At 53.5% G+C, this 21525-nt stretch overlaps 1 protein-coding gene across 1 annotated transcript in view; it reads left to right on the top strand.

Annotated features, from left to right (window-relative positions):
• Positions 1-3265, top strand: part of HIC2 (HIC ZBTB transcriptional repressor 2) — a 74093-nt gene extending 70828 nt beyond the window's left edge. Inside the window, exon 3 of the mRNA XM_038763188.1 lies at positions 1323-3265. Coding sequence (XP_038619116.1) covers positions 1363-2994 — 1632 coding nt within the window. The 5' untranslated portion in view covers positions 1323-1362 and the 3' untranslated portion in view covers positions 2995-3265. The remainder of the gene's footprint in view (positions 1-1322) is intronic.
• Positions 3266-21525: the final 18260 nt, after the last annotated feature.

The following is a 21525-nucleotide window of genomic DNA, read 5'->3' as shown; positions in this document are numbered from 1 at the left end:
GCTTCAGACGGTCCCCGCTGGGTCGCTGGAGGTCGGTCAGGGGGTCAGAAGGTCCGTGCCGGGTCACTAGGGGAGAGCCAGGAATGGAGTGGGGGAGAGTTGGGGGCGTCGGACGGTCCATGCCAGGTCACTAGGGGAGAGCCAGGAATGGAGCGGGGAAGAGTCAGGGGCGTCAGACGGTCCCCGCTGGGTCGCCGGGGAACAGTCAGGGGGTCAGAAGGTCCGTGCCGGGTCACTAGGGGAGAGCCAGGAATGGAGCGGGAAGAGTCGGAGGCATCGGACAGTCCGTGCTGGGTTACTAGGGGAGAGCCAGGAATGGAGCGGGGAAGAGCCAGGGGCATCGGACGGTCCCCTCTGGGTCGCCGGGGGTCGGTCAGGGGGGTCAGAAGGTCCGTGCCGGGTCACTAGGGGAGAGCCGGGAATGGGGCAGGGAGAGTCGGGGGCATCGGACGGTCCCCGCTGGGTCACTTTAGGTCGGTCAGGGGGTCAGAATGTCCGTGCCGGGTCACTAGGGGAGAGCCGTTAATGGAGCAGGGAGAGTCGGGGGCATCGGACGGTCCCCTCTGGGTCGCCGGAGGACAGTCGGGGTCAGAAGGTCCATGCCAGCTCACTAGGGGAGAGCCGGGAATGGAACGGGGAAGAGTCGGGGACATCGGACAGTCCGTGCCGGGTCACTAGGGGAGAGCCAGGAATGGAGCGGGGAAGAGTCAGGGGCGTTGGACGTTCCCCGCTGGGTCGCCGGGGGACAGTCAGGGGGTCAGAAGGTCTGTGCCGGGTCACTAGGGGAGAGCCAGGAATGGAGCGGGGAAGAGTCAGGGGCGTCGGACGGTCCCCTCTGGGTCGCCGGAGGACAGTCGGGGTCAGAAGGTCCATGCCAGCTCACTAGGGGAGAGCCGGGAATGGAGCGGGGAAGAGTCGGGGACGTCGGACAGTCCGTGCCGGGTCACCAGGGGAGAGCCGGGAATGGAGCGGGGAAGAGTCAGGGGCGTCGGATGGTCCCCGCTGGGTCGCCGGGGGACAGTCAGGGGGTCAGAAGGTCCGTGCCGGGTCACTAGGGGAGAGCCGGGAATGGAGCGGGGAAGAGCCAGGGGCGTCGGACGGTCCCCGCTGGGTCTCCGGGGGTCGGTCACGGGGGTCAGAAGGTCCATGCCGGGTCACCAGGGGAGAGCCGGGAATGGAGCGGGGAAGAGTCGGGGGCGCGGGACGGTCCGTGCCGGGTCACGGAGGGGAGAGAGTGGGTTGCGGTTGGGGGACCCGCGGGCCGTCCGGAGGGGCGGGGCGGGGAGCGGAGCCAGGCTGACGGCGTGTGGCGTCTCCCGCAGGTGGCACGAGCGGCGCGGGCGCAGGCACCCCAGGCCGGACATGGAGCTGCCCAACCACGCCAAGCAGCTGCTGCTGCAGCTGAACCAGCAGCGAGCCAAAGGGTTCCTGTGCGACGTCATCGTGGTGGTGGAGAACGCCCTGTTCCGCGCCCACAAGAGCGTGCTGGCCGCCAGCAGCATGTACTTCAAGTCGCTCGTCCTCCACGACAACCTCATCAACCTGGACACGGACATGGTCAGCCCGGCCGTGTTCCGCCAGATCCTGGACTTCATCTACACGGGCAAGCTCCTGCAGCCGGGCGACCCGCCGGCCGAGCCCAACCTGAGCGCCCTGCTGACCGCCGCCAGCTACCTCCAGCTGCACGACCTGGCCGGCCTGTGCCGCCGCCGGCTCAAGCGGGCCGGCAAGCCGTTCGGGGCGGGCCGGCCGCCCCGCGGGCAGCGCCTCTCGGCCGCCTCGGTCATCCAGGCCCGCTACGCCGACCCGGAGCTCAAGGCCGCCGAGGAGCCGCCCCCGGCCAAGGCCTCGGACGACGAGGTCTTCCCCGGGGGGTCGGGGCCGGAGGGCGCCCACCCGCCGCCGGGCCGGGGCGGCGGCGGGGTCGGCGGCGGCTGCCGGAACGGGGGCGAGGGGCCCGGCGGGTGCGGGGCCGGGGAGCAGGAGCTGGGCCTGGACCTGTCCAAGAAGAGCCCCCCGCTGCCCGGGCCCCCGCCGGGCCCCGACGACCCGGCCCGGCCGAGCGACGGCCCGGCCCGCTCGCCCCGCGGGGCCCCGCCGGAGGAGGCGGCGGCGGCGGCGACGGCGGCCGGGGGCCCCGAGCCCATGGAGGCGGAGGGGGCGGGCGGGCCCGGGGACGGGCCGGCCGACGGGCCCGGCGGCCCGGCCCGCAAGAGCCTGCGCCACGCGGTCCGCCGGAGGGACTGGGCCAAGAAGGAGCCGGGGGCCCCGGCCCGCCGGCCCGGCGAGGAGGCCGGGGCGGGCGGCCTCCCCAACGGCGGCCTGGCGGCGGGCGAGCCGCCCTTCGCCTGCCGGGAGGAGAACGGGCGGGAGCCGAGCGACGACAGCGGGCAGAGCGAGGAGGGCGACGGGGGCGGGCCCGGCGCCCGCTACGTGTACCGGCAGGAGGGCTTCGACGCGGTGCCCTTCGGCGACAACCTGTACGTGTGCATCCCCTGCGGCAAGGGCTTCCCCAGCTCGGAGCAGCTCAACGCCCACGTGGAGACGCACACGGAGGAGGAGGACCTGTTCATCAAGGAGGAGGGCACCTACGGCAAGGAGGACGAGGCCGAGGACCTGTCGGCCCCCAGCCCCGCCTACGCGGCCGAGCCCCGGCCCTTCAAGTGCCCCGTGTGCGACAAGGGCTACAAGGACCCGGCCACGCTGCGGCAGCACGAGAAGACGCACTGGCTGACGCGCCCCTTCCCCTGCAACATCTGCGGGAAGATGTTCACCCAGCGCGGCACCATGACCCGCCACATGCGCAGCCACCTGGGCCTCAAGCCCTTCGCCTGCGAGGAGTGCGGCATGCGCTTCACCCGCCAGTACCGCCTCACCGAGCACATGCGCGTCCACTCGGGCGAGAAGCCCTACGAGTGCCAGCTCTGCGGCGGCAAGTTCACCCAGCAGCGCAACCTCATCAGCCACCTGCGCATGCACACCTCCCCGTCCTAGCCAGCCAAAGACTTCCGGGGGCTCTCCCTCCCTCCCTCCCTCCCGTCCCGCCGAGCTTTAATCCACAGTTTATACCAAGAGAAAATCCCGGGGCCCGGTCCTCGAGAGAGGGCCCCCCGGCCCCGGGGCGCGTGCGTGTATATGGGAGCGTGCCGGTGCGTGAGTTGGCGTGCGTGAACGGGGGCCCGGGCGGGGGGCGGCGGGGCCTCGGTTTCCCCAGCTCTGCCTCCGGCCCGGATCTCCGTCTCTCTCTCTCCGGTCCTCCGTTCGGTTGTCGGAAAGGAAACCCGACCCGTTCCGCTTCCCCGAGGCGCCCGCCCGGACCCCCGTCCCCGGGGGTCCGCGGACTGCTGAAGGTGATGGGGTTTGGGGGGGCCGGCGGAGGCGGATTTCCCCATCCCCTTCCCCCCGGAGCTCCTCCACCCGGAGGAGAGCCGTCGGGGAGGAGGCTGGGGAAACCGGGGCGGGATGGAAGTTGGGGGGAGCGGCGGGGAGGGCCGGGGGTCCGTGGCGGGACGAACCCCGGCCCAGCCGCCGGCGGCCCCCTCTCCGCGCCCCGCCCCGGGTCCGGCGGGGCTTCTTGACTTTCTGGGACTGCGGTCCCCGCGGAGGGTACTCGTTTTATTCGAGGAGGCGCGGGCGTAACGTTTATGTGGATGTTGGAACCGGAAGATGGGGGGGGAGTCGATTCGTGGCGGGGGTGGGCGGGGGGGGGGGGGTGATGGGGTTAGGGTTAGAGTTAGGCTGGACACGTCCCAGGTTCCGTAGGTACGTTTTCGATATTCCTTTATTCCGCGCGAGCCCCGCGCCTCCACCGGACCGGCGGGTCGGCGGGGCCGGGGTGGGGGGGGGTGGGGTGGGGGGGAGACTCGCGGCCTTTGCTACCTCTTGAAATATTCACGAGAACAATAAGATAGTCGCGACAGATCGGGTGGAGTTCTGGGGTTCCCCGGGGGGCCGGACGCCCCGAGAGGGAAGGAAGCTCAGATGGATGGCGGGGGTGGCGGGAGGCTCGGGCTGGAGGCCGCACGGTGCGGGAACAGGCCCGCCGCGCGCGATGGGCCTGGTGGCCGGGCACCGGGGCCGGCCGAACGGGCCGGCAGCCTCCAGAGTGCAATAAGCCGGAGGCTGGAAGCGGAGGTCGGGGAGGGGCCGGCCGGAGGGTCTCGCACCGTCTTCCCCGGGGGGAGACGGGGCCGAGGAAAGAAACCGCGTTTCTCGGAGAAGGAACCACGTGTTCTCGCAGCATCTGCCGAAGGCGTCCGGGCCAGCAGCTGCTGATGGTTTGGGAGAGAACAGGCGAGACCCTCCCCCTCCCTCGGCCCGGGGGTCCCGGGGCGGGCGGCCCGTCGGGGTTTCCCGCCCTCTCCCTCTTCGCCCAGAAACCAGGGTCCTGGGTACCGTCCGTCTCTTTTTCAGTTTAGACCAAAAAAGAAAAAAAAGGAAAAAGTCAGTGTTTCCGTCAGTCCGTCAGTCCGTCCCCCCCTTCCCCTCCGCCCCGCTCTCTCCCTCCCAGGGAACACAGTCAGCTGAAACCAAGATGAAGTCTCTACGTCCGGGGAGGCGGACGCGGCGTGGCCTCCCCGCTTGTGTTTTGGTTCAGGGAACAAACAGGGACCCCCCCACCTCCTCCTCCTCCCGCCCGGGGGTCCCCGGCGCGCCCCTTCCCCTCCTCACCGGGCCGTCGGCCCCCCACCTCCGTCCCCGTCCCCTGGAGCCCGGGGGAGGCCTACCTAGAGGAGGCCGCCGACGGGTCGGGGCGACCCCCAGGCCTCCCGCCGCACGCTTTTGGACGGTGGGGATGGGGGAGACGCCCCGGCCCGGCCCCCACCGGCCTCCCCCGGCGTCGTTTTCCCCCCCACCGAGGCACGGGGACGGCGCGAGGGCGGCCGAGGGGTTTGGGAGACCGAGGACGGGGCGGCAGGCCCTTTAACTTCAGGGATGGCTCGGGGGCCCGGGACAGAGGCGCTCAGCCAGGTTTTTAACGACATAGTATTGTATCGGACCTTTTCTGTATTTTAATGATAAAGAAAACAAAACACTAGTTTCATATTTAAGATTTTAAGGGGTTGCGGGGGCGGGGGGGGGGGGGGGGGCGGGCGTACACTTTCCGTTCCGTGGTTTTACTTCTTTTGTAAGTTCGCTTTGTGTTGGCGCGAGTGCGAGCGTGTGTGTCGTCGGCGTGCGCGGGCGGAGGGGCCCGGAGGAAGGAAACCGAGGCCGGGCAGCCCTCCCTGCTTTCTCCCGCGCCCCGGCCGGCGGGGGGGGAGGAGGCCGGAGGCGAGCGAGAGCGTGCGTGGCCGAGTGCGCGAGCGAGAGTGAGTCGAGCTCATACCCAAATCCACCACCCTATTTTGTAAACCAAAGCACATTGGAGTGAGGGCGGACCCTCACTCCGGCTCAGAAAAGAAAATACTAATATATTTAATCTCATTGTTTACATAAACTTACAGTTTCAGACCTCACAGCCTGCAGGGCCAGCCGCCCCCCCCCCCACCTGCCCTCACCAAAGAGGACCCCCCCTCTCCGGCGGGGTCTCCGTGGGAGGGGGCGCGGAAGGGCCCCGGGGCCCAGGCTGGCCCCCCAACCGCCATGGTGCAGACACTCTTTGGACAGTGATGTTTTTGTATCAATATGTATGTACAGTACACAGGGATGAATGTATTTATTTCTCCGCGCGGGGCCGGGCCCAGACGCCCCCCCCCCCAACACCCCAGCCCACCCACCCACCCCATCACCGGATCCCGAGGAGGCAAAACTCAGAGCGGGGCCTAATTGACGCACCCGGGTATCCGGATTGTGGGGGGCGAGGGGGTCGCGCACCCCCCCGCCCCCCACTCCCGGCATCCTAGACCTCCTCCCGCACCCCCCAGCCCGGACTTGTCAGTATTCGGTTCCCAACCCAGGACGGGGTGGGGATGGGGGGCGGCCCAGGTGGAGCCCCCCGCCCCATCCCACTAGCAATAAGATTCTCCGCAGGGGGGGGAGTGGGGGACCCCCCCCCTCAGCCAAAGAGTCCGGGGGGACAGGGGACGGGGTCCCCCTCGTCGGTCCTCTCCCCCCCGGCCCGCCCCCCCCAGCATCCAGGGGTCGGGGGTCACTCAATCAAGGCGGTGGGACATTCCGGTGGGGGGAGCGGGCGGCCCCCCGCCCGGGAAACCCACCCGCCGCCCCTCACCCCGCTATTTATTGCTGTAATTTATTGACCTCAGACATGCTGCATCACAAACCTCACTAAGGGGGTCGCCCGGCCCCCCGGCAGCTCGGCGGCCCCGGGCCCGGCGTGGGGGCCGAGCCCCCCGACCCTTGCAGAAATACCTCGGGGAGGGATGGGGGGGGGACGGGAGCGAAACTGGAATCCGGGGGGGGCGAGGGGGTCGTCGTCCCCCACGCCCCCCCCCCCAAAAGTGTCATAGCGGCGACTCCGCTCCGGCCGCCCCCTCCCCCGGGGGTCACCGCGATGACCCTCGGCCCCGGGCCGGTTCAGCATCCAGACACGTGCAGTCTTAATGTACAGGGACGAGATACTGTTATTTTATGATCTTTTCATTAAAAGCTGGATGGACTACGGACCGACTCCGGTCTTCCTTGACAACGGGGCGTTGGGGGGCTCGCCGTCCTCCCCCGGGGGTCCCCCACACTCTGCGGCCGCCTCCCCCCCGGACCGGGGGACGGCGGGAAGGCCTACAGCCGGAGGAGAGCCTAGACGCCTCTCACGGAAAACGGTCGAGAGCCAACATCATGATCAATCAATCAATCAATCGTATTTATTGAGCGCTTACTACGTGCAGAGCACTGTACTGAGCGCTTGGGAAGTACAAATTGGCAACACACAGAGACAGTCCCTACCCAAAAGGGGGCTCACGGCCAACATCATGATGATGGTGGGATTTATTAAGCGCTTACTACGTGCGAAGCACCGCGCTGGGTGATGGGGTTGTCCCACTGGGGGGGCTCCCGGCTTGAATCCCCATTTTACAGACGAGGTCACCGAGGCCCGGAGAAGGGAAGTGACTCGCCTAAAGCCGACGGGCGGCGGAGCCGGGATCGGAACCCGCGACCTCTGGCTCCCAAGCCCGGGCTCTTTCCGCTGACCCACGCTGCCTCTCTTTGCATTATTATTGAGCGCCTGCTGTGTGCGGGGCACTGTACTAAGCGCCAGGGAGAGGACGCAACAATAAGCGGATACATTCCCTACCCACAACAAGCTCACCGTCGGGAAGCGGGATGGCACTGGGGGAAATCCTCCGCGGGAGCGGCCGTCTCCTTGGTGGGGGACATGGGTGTCTTGGTATCTGCCCCGGAGTTGTGAATCGTACTTCCCAAGCGCTCAGTACAGTGCTCTGCTCAATAAATTACGATTGAATAAGTTTAGAACAGAGTGTTGGACACATTCCTTCTTGCGACCGTATTTATTGAGCGCTTACTGTGGGCAAAGCACTGTCCCAAAGAGCTTGGGAGACCGCGATATTCATTCTTCCATTCGGTCGGATTTAGTGAGCGCTTACCGTGTGCACAGCACTGTACTAAGCGCTGGGGAAAGTACCCTACGGTACTTCGGAGAAGCGGCGTGGCTCAGTGGAAAGAGCCCGGGCTTTGGAGTCGGAGGTCGTGGGTTCAAATCCCGGCTCCGCCACTGGTCAGCTGGGTGACTTTGGCCAAGTCGCTTCACTTCTCCGGGCCTCGGTCCCCTCATCTGTAAAATGGGGATTAAGACCGTGAGCCCCCCGTGGGACAACCTGATCACCTTGTAACCTCCCCAGCGCTCAGAACAGTGCTTTGCACATAGTAAGCGCTTAATAAATATTATTTTTATTTATTATACGGCGATAAAGAGAGGCATTCCCTGCCCACAGCGAGCCCGCAGTCTAGTAAGCGCCAGAGCAGTGCTCGACGCGTAGTAAGCGCTTAACCAATGTCGTCGTCAAAAATAAATAGCATTTAAAAAGAAAAAAGCACAGCGGGGCCGCTGGGAGGGGGCCTGTCGGTTCAACTAATGGGTCAATCGTATTTATTGAGCGCCGCCTGTGCGCACAGCGCTGTACTAAGCGCCTGGAAGAAGACAATTCCACAGAGTTGGTCGTCGCGTTCCCTCCAACGCGTCGCGGCCGGGACCCCGTTTCCGGGGGTCTGCCACCCGGCCTGCCCCCCAAAATAAATCCAATCATAATAATGGTGTTTGTTTGGCGTTTACTACATGCCAAGCACTGTTGTAAGTGCTGGAGCACTGAAAGAAATTTCAGGGCGCTCCTTCTGCCTGGGTTTGGAGTGGACTTTCCCAGCCTTTTGGGGGGAAAACTGATAATAATAATAATAACGTTGGTATGTGTTAAGCGCTTACTACGCGCCAAGCACTGGGGGAGATCCAAGGTCATCAGGCTGTCAGTTTTAATCCCCATTTTACAGATGAGGTAACTGAGGCCCGGAGAAGCGAAGTGACTTGTCCCAAATCCCACAGCGGATAAGTGGCGGAGCCGGGATTAGAACCCACGACCTCTGACTCCCAACTCTTGCCTCTGAGCCACGCTGTTTGTGTGCCAAGCACTGCTCTAAGCGCTGGATAATAATAATGATGGTATTTGTTAAGCGCTTACTATGTTCTAAGCGCTGGGGGAGATACGAGGTCATTGGGTTGTCCCACGGGGGGGCTCACAGTCTTCATCCCCATTTGACAGATGAGGAGACTGAGGCCCAGAGAAGTCAAGCAGCGTGGCTCAGTGGAAAGAGCTTTGGAGTCAGAGGTCAGGGGTTCAAATCCCGGCTCCGCCAACTGTCAGCTGGGTGACTTTGGGCAAGTCACTTCCCTTCTCTGGGCCTCAGTGACCTCATCTGGAAAATGGGGATGAAGACTGTGAGCCCCACGTGGGACCACCTGATCACCTTGTATCCTCCCCAGCGCTTAGAACAGTGCGTTGCACATAGTAAGCGCTTAACAAATGCCATCATTATTATTATTAAAGAGCCTGGGCTTGGGAGTCAGAGGTCGTGGGTTCTAATCCTGGCTCCGCCCCTTGTCAGCTTTGTGACTGTGGCCAAGTCACTTGACTTCTCTGGGCCTCAGTGACCTCATCTGGAAAATGGGGGTGAAGACTGGGAGCCCCACGTGGGACAACCTGATCACCTTGTATCCCCCCCAGCGCTTAGAACAGTGCTTGGCACATAGTAAGCGCTTAACAAATGCCATCATTATTATTATTACTATTAAATGATACAGCTGACAGAAGACTGGGAGCCCCACGTGGGACAACCTGATCACCTATCCCCGCCAGCGCTTAGAACAGTGCTTGGCACTTAGTAAGCGCTTAACAAATGCCATCGTCATTAATCAATCAATCAATCGTATTTATTGAGCGCTTACTGTGTGCAGAGCACTGGACTAAGCTCTTGGGAAGTACAAATTGGCAACAGATAGATAAGTTGGCAACATATAATAACGTAATATTATTACTACTAAGTGACACAGCAGACTGGGAACCCATTGGCAACATATAATAACATAATATTATTACTACTAAGTGACACAGCTGACAGAAGACTGGGAACCCAACGTGGGACAACCTGATCACCTTCTATCCCCACCAGCGCTTGGCACTTAGTAAGCGCTTAACAAATGCCATTATTATTATTATTATTATTATTATTATTATCATTATTATTATCATTATTATTATCATTATTATTATTATTATTACACTGGGAACCCAACGTGGGACAACCTGATCACCTTCTATCCCCGCCAGCGCTTGGCACTTAGTAAGCGCTTAACAAATGCCATCATTATTATTATTAATATTATTTTTATTATTATTACACTGGGAACCCAAGGTGGGACAATCTGATCACCTTTCCCCGCCAGCACTTGGCACTTAGTAAGCGCTTAACAAATGCCATCATTATTATTATTATTATTATTATTATTATTATTATTATTATTATTATTATTATTATTACACTGGGAACCCAACGTGGGACAACCTGATCACCTTCTATCCCCGCCTGCGCTTGGCACTTCGTAAGCGCTTAACAAATGCCATCATTATTATTATTATTATTAGGGACAACCTGATCACCTTCTATCCCCGCCAGCGCTTGGCACTTAGTAAGCGCTTAACAAATGCCATCATTATTATTATTATTATTATTATTATTACACTGGGAACCCAACGTGGGACAACCTGATCACCTTTCCCCGCCAGCACTTGGCACTTAGTAAGCGCTTAACAAATGCCATCATTATTATTATTATTATTATTATTATCATTATTATTATTATTATAATTACACTGGGAACCCAAAGTGAAACAACCTGATCACCTTCTATCCCCGCCAGCTCTTGGCACTTAGTAAGCGCTTAACAAATGCCATTATTATTATTATTATTATTATTATTATTATTATTATTATTATTATTACACTGGGAACCCAACGTGGGACAACCTGATCACCTTCTATCCCCGCCAGCGCTTGGCACTTAGTAAGCGCTTAACAAATGCCATTATTATTATTATTATTATTATTACACTGGGAACCCAACGTGAGACAACCTGATCACCTCCCATCCCCGCCAGCACTTGGCACTTAGTAAGCGCTTAACAAATGCCTTCATCATTATTATTATTATTATTATTATTATTATTAGGGACAACCTGATCACCTTCTATCCCCGCCAGCGCTTGGCACTTTGTAAGCGCTTAACAAATGCCATCACTATTATTATTATTATTATTATTACACTGGGAACCCAACGTGGGACAACCTGATCACCTTCTATCCCCGCCAGCGCTTGGCACTTAGTAAGTGCTTAACAAATGCCATCATTATTATTATTATTATTATTAATTATTATTATTATTAGGGACAACCTGATCACCTTCTATCCCCGCCAGCGCTTGGCACTTTGTAAGCGCTTAACAAATGCCATCACTATTATTATTATTATTATTATTATTACACTGGGAACCCAACGTGGGACAACCTGATCACCTTCTATCCCCGCCAGCGCTTGGCACTTAGTAAGCGCTTAACAAATGCCATCATTATTATTATTATTATTATTAATTATTATTATTATTAGGGACAACCTGATCACCTTCTATCCCCGCCGGCGCTTGGCACTTAGTAAGCGCTTAACAAATGCCATCATTATTATCATTACTAAGTGACACTAGTAAGCGCTTAACAAATGCCATCGTTATTACTATTATTAAGTGACACAGCGGGGCCGGAATTAGAACCCATGACCTTTGACTCCCAAGCCCAGGTGTCCTGGATGGGAAATGGAGATGGGGGGGAAATAAAAGGGGGGTGGGCCCCCCTCCTGTCCCTGCTCACCCCCCCCCCCCCCCCCCCCAGGGAGGCATTGTGACCCCTGATGACCCCATAATCCCGGCTGCCGGGGCTAAGGCGGCCCGCAGGCCGGAGCTCATTCCGTGCCCTTGGTGGTGCCCAGTAAGGTGCCCAAGGGACATGGGCGAGGCGGAGGAACGCCGTCTGCAGCTTCTAAAGGACGTGGAAGACGGGCGCCATCGGAAGAGCCAGTTGGAGGCCTTGATCCGGGACCTGGAGTTGGAGAGAGACCAGCTGCGGGCAGGACTGGGCCGGGCCCAACAGAGGCGGAGGAGGTGCCCACCCTTCCCTTCCCTTCCCTCCTCAATCAATCAATCAATCAATCGATCGATCGTATTGATTGAGCGCTTCCTGTGTGCAGAGCACTGGACTAAGCGCTTGGGAAGTCCAAGTTGGCAACCTACAGCTCCCTCCTATTTGCCACCCTCCAACAAGCTCTACTCCAGCGCGGCTCGGTGGAGGAGCCCGGGCTCGGGAGGCAGAAGGCATGGGTTCGAATCCCCGCTCCGCCGCACGTCCGCCGGGTGACACTGGGCAAGTCCCGTAGCTCTCTGAGCCTCAGTGGCCTCTTCTGGAAAATGGGGGTGAAGACTGGGAGCCCCCCTGTGGGACAACCTGATCACCTTGTATCCTCCCCAGCGCTTAGAACAGTGCTTGGCACATAGTAAGCGCTTAATAATAGCCAGCGGGTGTGGCTGTACCGCGTTCCTTGGCACCCTGGGCGGGCCCTGCTCTTGACCCACTGATAATCTCGATGGTGTCATCCATAGGTGGGGACAGTGATGGGGTGGACGGTGAGATCACCAGCTTAGGAGAAGCAGCGTGGCTCAGTGGGAAGAGCCCGGGCTTTGGAGTCAGAGGTCATGGGTTCAAATCCAGGCTCCGCCACTTGTCAGCTGGGTGACTTTGGGCCAGTCGCTTCACTTCTCTGGGCCTCAGTGCCCTCATCTGCAAAATGGGGATTAAGACTGGGAGCCCCCCGTGAGACAACCGGATCACCTTGTATCCTCCCCAGCGCTTAGAACAGTGCTTGGCACATAGTAAGCGCTTAATAAATGCCCTTATTAGTAGTAGTAGTAGTAGTAAGCGTTTAACAAATGCCATCATTATTAATATTATTCTAATCCCGGCTCCGCCGCTCGCCAGCCGTGTGACTTTGGGCAAGTCACTTAACTTCTCTGAGCCTCAGTGACCTCATCTGTAAAATGGGGATGAAGACTGTGAGCCCCAAGTGGGACAATGTGATCACCTTGTAACCTCCCCAGTGCTTAGAACAGTGCTTGGCACATAGTAAGCACTTAATAAATGCCCTTATTATTAGTAGTAGTAGTAGTAAGCTCTTAACAAATGCCATCATTGTTAATATTATACTAATCATCATCATCATCATCAATCGTATTTATTGAGCGCTTACTGTGTGCAGAGCACTGTACTAAGCGCTTGGGAAGTACAAATTGGCAACATATAGAGACAGTCCCTGCCCAACAGTGGGCTCACAGGCTCTGCCTTCTCTGGGCCTCAGTGACCTCATCTGTAAAATGGGGATGAAGACTGTGAGCCCCACGGAGGACAACCTGATCACCTTGTAACCTCCCCAGCGCTTAGAACAGTGCTTGGCACATAGTAAGTGCTTAATAAATGCCCTTATTATTATTATTAGTAGTAGTAGTAGTAGTAGTAGTAAGCACTTAACAAATGCCATCATTATTAATATTATTCTAATCCCGGCTCCGCCACTCGCCAGCTGTGTGACTTTGGGCAAGTCACTTAACTTCTCTGGGCCTCAGTGACCTCATCTGTAAAATGGGGATGAAGACTGTGAGCCCCAAGTGGGACAACCTGATCACCTTGTAACCTCCCCAGTGCTTAGAACAGTGCTTGGCACATAGTAAGCACTTAATAAATGCCCTTATTAGTAGTAGTAGTAGTAAGCTCTTAACAAATGCCATCATTGTTAATATTATTCTAATCATCATCATCATCAATCGTATTTATTGAGCACTTACTGTGTGCAGAGCACTGTACTAAGCGCTTGGGAAGTACAAATTGGCAACATATAGAGACAGTCCCTGCCCAACAGTGGGCTCACAGGCTCCTCCTTCTCTGGGCCTCAGTGACCTCATCTGTAAAATGGGGATCAAGACTGTGAGCCCCACGGGGGACAACCTGATCACCTTGTAACCTCCCCAGCGCTTAGAACAGTGCTTGGCACATAGTAAGCACTTAATAAATGCCCGTATTAGTAGTAGTAGTAAGCACTTAACAAATGCCATCATTATTAATATTATTCTAATCCCGGCTCCGCCGCTCGCCAGCTGTGTGACTTTGGGCAAGTCACTTAACTTCTCTGGGCCTCAGTGACCTCATCTGTAAAATGGGGATGAACACTGTGAGCCCCACGGGGGACAATGTGATCACCTTGTAACCTCCCCAGTGCTTAGAACAGTGCTTGGCACATAGTAAGCACTTAATAAATGCCCTTATTATTATTAGTAGTAGTAGTAAGCTCTTAACAAATGCCATCATTGTTAATATTATACTAATCATCATCATCATCATCAATCGTATTATATTGAGCGCTTACTGTGTGCAGAGCACTGTACTAAGCGCTTGGGAAGTACAAATTGGCAACATATAGAGACAGTCCCTGCCCAACAGTGGGCTCTCTGGGCCTCAGTGACCTCATCTGTAAAATGGGGATCAAGACTGTGAGCCCCACGGGGGACAACCTGATCACCTTGTAACCTCCCCAGCGCTTAGAACAGTGCTTGGCACATAGTAAGCACTTAATAAATGCCCGTATTAGTAGTAGTAGTAAGCACTTAACAAATGCCATCATTATTAATATTATTCTAATCCCGGCTCCGCCGCTCGCCGGCTGTGTGACTTTGGGCAAGTCACTTAACTTCTCTGGGCCTCAGTGACCTCATCTGTAAAATGGGGATGAAGACTGTGAGCCCCACGGGGGACAACGTGATCACCTTGTATCCACCCCAGTGCTTAGAACAGTGCTTAGCACATACTGTGAGCCCATTGTCAGGTAGGGATCGTCTCTATATGTTGCCAACTTGTACTTCCCAAGCGCTTAGTCCAGTGCTCTGCACACAGTAAGGGCTCAATAAGTACAATTGAATGAATAATAATAATGATGATGGCATTTATTAAGCGCTTACTATGTACTTTGTACCCCTCTCCATCCCCCCATCTTACCTCCTTCCCTTCCCCACAGCACCTGTATATATGTATATATGTTTGTACATATTTATTACTCTATTTTACTTGTACCTATCTATTCTATTTATTTTATTTTGTTAGTATGTTTGCTTTTGTTCTCTGTCTCCCCCTTTTAGACTGTGAGCCCGCTGTCGGGTAGGGACCGTCTCTAGATGTTGCCAACTTGGACTTCCCAAGCGCTTAGTCCAGTGCTCTGCGCGCAGTAAGGGCTCAATAAATACGATTGATGATGATGATGTACTTCCCAAGCACTTAGTACAGTGCTCTGCACACAGTAAGTGCTCAATAAATATGATTGATTGATTGCAAAACACTGTTCACATAGTAAGCGCTTAACAAGTGCCATTATTATCATAATAATAATAATAATTATAATTATTATAATTATTGTAATTATAATGTATCATATATGTTATATATTATACATTATCATTATATTATTATATTATTATATTACATTATTATATATTATATATGTATTATATATTATATCATATTGTATATTATATTATTATATTATTATGTATTATATACAATGTATGTATTAGATATTATATTATAATATATTATTATTATTATTATTATTATTTGACTTTCACTCCACCCTCAGCCCCACAGTTTCTTAGGCCCATATCTGTCATTTATTTATCCCTTTCCCTCTCACGACTGTAAGCTCCTCTTGGGAGGGGAACGTGTCTTCCCACTATGTTGTATTCTTTTAACAAGTACTTAGTACCGGCCGTTGTATTCATTCAATCGTATTTATTGAGCGCTTACTGTGTGCAGAGCGCTATACTAAGCGCTTGGAAATTCAATTCAAATAACGCGATTCAATCCAATTCAAATAATAATACATCAATCAATCAATCAATCGTATTTATTGAGCGCTTACTGTGTGCAGAGCACTGGACTAAGCGCTTGGGAAGTCCAAGTTGGCAACATATAGAGACAGTCCCTACGCAACAGTGGGCTCACAGTCTAAAAGGGGGGGAGACAGAGAACAAAACCAAACATACTAACAAAATAAAATAAATAGAATAGATAGGTACAAGTAAAATAAATAAATAGAGTAATAAATATGTACAAACATATATACATATATACAATCAATCAATCAATCGTATTTATTGAGCGCTTACTATGTGCAGAGCACTGTACTAAGCGCTTGGGTAGTACAAATTGGCATCACATAGAGACAGTCCCTACCCAACAGTGGGCTCACAGTCTAAAAGGTAAGCTATATACAGGTAATCATATTAACAAAATAAAATAAATAGAATAGCTATGTACAAGTAAAATAAATAAATAAATAGAGTAATAAATATGTACAAACATATATACAGGTAATATGCAATTCAAATAATACAAATACAAATAATACAATTCAAATAATACAATTCAAATAATAGTCTTTGAGGAGGGAGGGAGAGGAGACATCAAATCCCCCTTTTACAGAGGAGGAGCCTGAGGCACAATGTTGCCGACTTGTACTTCCCGAGCGCTTAGTACAGTGCTCTGCACACAGTAAGCGCTCAATAAATAAGATTGAATGAATGCTTGCTTCAAGTCCCACAATAGACGAGTGGCAGAGGCAGGATTAGAACCCAGGTCCCCTGACTCTCAATAATAATGATGGTGTCCGTTAATACGTTAATGTTAATATGTTGCCAACTTGTACTTCCCAAGCGCTTAGTCCAGTGCTCTGCACACAGTAAGCGCTCAATAAATACGACTGAATGAATGAATGAATGCTTGCTTCAAGTCCCACAATAGACGAGTGGCAGAGGGAGGATTAGAACCCAGGTCCCCTGACTCTCAATAATAATGATGGTATCTGTTAATATGTTAATGTTAATGTGTTGCCAACTTGTACTTCCCAAGCGCTTAGTCCAGTGCTCTGCACACAGTAAGCGCTCAATAAATACGATTGATTGATTGATTAAGCGCTTAGTAAATGCTAAGCACTGTTCTAAGCGCTGGAAGCCAATGCTCTTTCCATTATGCCACATGGCTTGTACACAGCAAGGATTCAGTAAATACCATCGATTAATTCGACTGTATTGGACTTTCCCAGCAGCTTCGTACACCTCTGCCCGGTGAGGGCTCATTAATGAGCCCTTAATTAATGCTGATTGAGCTCAAATTCACTCAATCACGTGAGAATGAATTCTCACCTTCCCAACGTGCCTCTTCCTCTCAGTTTGTATGTACTGAGCGCCTGCCGTGTGCAGAGCACTGTATTAATCACTTAGGAGTGAGCAATAGAATTGGTAAATACAATGCCTACCCTCAGGGGGTTCGAGTTCTAGGGAAGGATTTCATTCATTCAGTTCATTCAGTTCAGTTCATTCAGTTCATTCATTCAGTTCATTTGTTGAGCGCTTAGAACAGTGCTTTGCACATAGTAACCGCTCAACAAATACCAAAATCATTATTATTATTACCCCAGTGCTTAGAACAGTGCTTGACACACAGTAAGCGCTTAACAAATACCACCATTATTATTATTATTATTATTATTATTATTAGCTGAAGGCGAGGTAGTAGCAGCGAGGCTCAGTGGAAAGAGCGCTTACTGAGCGCTTAGTGTAATAATAATAATAATAATAATGGTATTTGTTAAGCGCTTACTATGTGCAAAGCACTGTTCTAAGCGCTGGGGGGTTACAAGGTGCTCAGGTTGTCCCAGGGGCTCACCGTCTTCATCCCCATTGTCCAGATGAGGTAACAGAGGCCCAGAGAAGTGAAGTGGCTTGCCCAAGGTCACACAGCTGACGAGCGGCGGAGCCGGGATTTGAACCCCTGACCTCCGACTCCAAAGCCCGGGCTCTTTCCACTGAGCTACGCTGCTACTACCTCACCCTCAGCTAATAATAATAATAACGGTGGTTAGAACCCACGACCTCGGACTCCTAAGCCCGGGCTTTGGAGTCAGAGGTCATGGGTTCAAATTCCGGCTCCGCCAACTGTCAGCTGTGGGACTTTGGGTAAGTCACTTCACTTCTCTGGGCCTCAGTTCCCTCATCTGGAAAATGGGGATTAAGATTGTGAGCCCCACGTGGGACAACCTGATCACCTTGTATCAATCAATCAATCAATCAAGTGTATTTATTGAGCGCTTACTGTGTGCAGAGCACTGGACTCAGCGCTTGGGAAGTCCAAGTTGGCAACATATAGAGACGGTCCCTACCCAACAGTGGGCTCACACTCTAAAAGGGGGAGACAGAGAACAAAACCAAACAAACAAAATAAAATAAATAGAAGAGATATGTACAGGTAAAATAAATAGAGTAATAAATATGTACAAACTTATATCCAGGTGCTGTGGGGAAGGGAAGGAGGTAAGATGGGGGGATGGCGAGGGGGACGAGGGGGAGAGGAAGGAAGGGGCTCAGTCTGGGAAGGCCTCCTGGAGGAGGTGAGCTCTCAGTAGGGCCTTGAAATCCTCCTTGTATCCTCCTTGTAGGGCCTTGTATCCTCCCCAGCGCTTAGAACAGTGCTTTGCACATGCTAAGCATTTAGCAAATACCAAAATTATTATTATTCATTCATTCATTCACTCAGTCATATTTATTGAGCCCCATCAAAAATGCCATCATTATTATTTATTATTTATGTCCATCGGCCCCCCAATTATTCTAGACCTTTAACCCCTTCCTGAAGTCCTCAGTGCCCCCACCTTTCCCCCTCTCTCCTCCCCCATGATGTTGCCAAATACTTGGGGCAAAGTATCATCTTCAAAGACGATACTTTGAAGATCTTCAAAGCCTGACCCTTCACCTCACCTCCACCTAAATCCTCATCCCTCCTGGCTGTCTCCCGACAATCAATCAATCAATTGTATTTATTGAGCGCTTACTGTGTGCAGAGCACTGGACTAAGCGCTTGGGAAGTCCAAGTTGGCAACGTATAGAGACGGTCCCTACCCAACAATGGGTTCACAGTATTGGTTTTGTTCTCCGTCTCCCCCTTTTAGACTGTGAGCCCACTGTTGGGGAGGGACCGTCTCTATATGTTGCCAACTTGGACTTCCCAAGCGCTTAGTACAGTGCTCTGCACTCAGTAAGCGCTCAATAAATATGATTGATTGATTGATTGATATATGTACAAACAAGCTGGACCTGTGAGCCCACTGTCAGGTAGGGACTGTCTCTATATGTTGCCAACTTGTACTTCCCAATCGCTTAGTCCAGTGCTCTGCACACAGTCAGCGCTCAATAAATACGATTGATTGGTTGATTGATATATGTATATATGTTTGTATGTACTTATTACTCTACTTCATTTGTACATATTCAATTTATTTTATTTTGTTAATATGTTTTGTTTTGTTCTCTGTCTCCCCCTTCTAGACTGTGAGCCCACTGTCGGGTAGGGACCGTCTCTATATGTTGCCAACTTGGACTTCCCAAGCGCTTAGTACAGTGCTCTGCACACAGTAAGCGCTCAATAAATACGATTGATTGATTGATTGATAGAAGGGGGAGATCTCCCCGTCTCCTTTCAAAATTGTCTGCCCTCCTACTGCTCCTCTGGTCCACCCCTTCTAAAAACATTTGCCCTCCCTTGCTTCCCTCACCACCGTCTTTAATTGTTCACTCCGTGGTGACGCCTTCTCCTCTGCCTCTTTTTTATTTTAATGGTGTTTCATTCACTTCCATCGTATTTATTGAGCGCTTACTGTGTGCAGAGCACTGTACTAAGCGCTTGGGAAGTACAAGTTGGAATGATAATGATGGCATTTATTAAGAAGCACTCTGTGCAAAGCGCTGTTCTAAGCGCTGGGGAGGTTACAATCAATCAATCAATCAATTAATCGTATTTATTGAGCGCTTACTGTGTGCAGAGCACTGTACTAAGCGCTTGGGAAGTACAAGTTGGGAACATATAGAGACAGTCCCTACCCAATAGTGGGCTCACAGTCTAAAAGACTGTGTTACAAGGTGATCGGGTTGTCCCACTGGGGGCTCCCAGCCTTCATCCCCATTTTCCAGATGAGGTCACTGAGGCCCAGAGAAGTGAAGTGTCTTGCCCAAAGTCACACAGCTGACAATTGGCGGAGCCGGGATTTGAACCCATGACCTCTGACTCCAAAGCCCGGGCTCTTTCCACTGAGCCACGCTGCTGTTAATCGTATTTATTGAGCGCTTACTGTGTGCAGAGCACTGTACTAAGCGCTTGGGAAGTACAAGTCGGCAACACATAGAGACGGTCCCTACCCAACAGCGGGCTCACAGTCTAGAAGGGGGCGACAGACAACAAAAGAAAACATATTAACAAAATAAAATGAATAGAATAAATATGTACAAGTAAAATAAATAGAGTAATAAATCTGTACAAATATATATGCATATATACAGGTGCTGTGGGGAGGGGAAGGAGGTAAGGCGGGGGGATGGGGAGGGGGAAATGTGCAAAGCACTGTTCTAAGCGCTGGGGAGGTTACAAGGTGATCAGGTTGTCCCACATGGGGCTTACAGTCTTCATCCCCATTTTATAGATGAGATAACTGAGGCACAGAGAAGTCAAGTGACTTGCCTGAAGTCACACAGCTGACAGTTGGCAGAGCCGCGATTCTATATCTATTATATATCTACAATTCTCTTTACACTGATGCTTGTTTTTCCTTGTATCGATGTCTGTTTCCCCCTCCTTCTAGACCAGCTCTGCCACTTGTACAAGCGCTTAGTACAAGCCCAAGCGCTTAGTACAGTGCTGCTCTGCACACAGTAAGCGCTCCATAAATAAGATTGAATGAACATGTCTGCTGTGTGACCTTGGACAAGTCACTTCCCTGTTCCTCAGTTACCTCATCTGGAAAATGAGGATTGAGATTGGGAGCCCCATGTGGGACAGGGACCCAATTTGCGTGGATTCGCTCCAGCGCTTAGTACAGCGCCTGGCACCTAGTAATAATAATAAATAATAATGGCATTTGTTAGGCGCTTACTATGTGCAAAGCACTGTTCTAAGCGCTGGGGGGGGAATACAAGGTGATCAGGTTGTCCCACGGGGGGCTCACGGTCTTAATCATCATCATCATCAATCGTATTTATGGAGCGCTTACTGGGTGCAGAGCACTGTACTAAGCGCTTGGGAAGTACAAATTGGCAACATAATCTTCATAGTCTTAATCCCCGTTTTACAGATGAGAGAACTGAGGCTCAGTGAAGTGACTTGCCCAAGGTCAGACGTGGCGGAGCCGGGATTAGAACCCATGACCTCTGACTCCCAAGCCCGGGCTCTTTCCACCGAGCCACTAGTAGACGCTTAACAAATACCGTCGATATTATTATGACTTTCAGCCCGTCGTGGGCAGGGATGGTCTCCCTTTATTGCCGTATTGTGCTTTTCCGAGCGCTTAGTACAGTGCTCTGTACACGGTAAGCGCTCGATTAATACGATTGAATGAATGAACGTGCCAGGCACTGTACTGAGCACAGGGATAGATACGAGATCATGGAGTTGGACACCGTCCCTGTCCCCCGTGGGGCTCCCAGCTTTCATCCCCACTTTCCAGATGAGGTGACTGAGGCCCAGAGACGGGAAGTGACTTGCCCAGGGTCACCCAGCAGACGAGCGGCAGAGCCGGGACGAGAACCCAGGCCCTCGTGGCGTCCAGCGAGGAGGCCCACGAAACCATTCATTCATTCAGACTGTGAGCCCACTGTTGGGTAGGGACCGTCCCTATACGTTGCCAATTTGGACTTCCCAAGCGCTTAGTCCAGTGCTCTGCACATAGTAAGCGCTCAATAAATCCGATTGATGGCGATGATCCGTTCATTCAATCGGATTTATTGAGCGCTTACCGTGCAAGCGCCCGGGCGGTCCAAGGTGGCAACGAACCGGGCCTGGGACGGCCGTCCGGGGGGACTCGGGGGCTTGGGCCCGCGGTGGGCGCTCACCACATAGCTTCGCGTCCAGCCTACAGAGGGGGATGCCCCAGGCGTC

This window comes from Tachyglossus aculeatus, chromosome 21, assembly GCF_015852505.1.
Source record: "Tachyglossus aculeatus isolate mTacAcu1 chromosome 21, mTacAcu1.pri, whole genome shotgun sequence".
In the NCBI taxonomy this organism is placed as follows: Eukaryota; Metazoa; Chordata; class Mammalia; order Monotremata; family Tachyglossidae; genus Tachyglossus; species Tachyglossus aculeatus.
The sequence above is the reverse complement of the archived record's forward strand: the minus strand, read 5'-3'. Positions and strand labels throughout refer to the sequence as shown.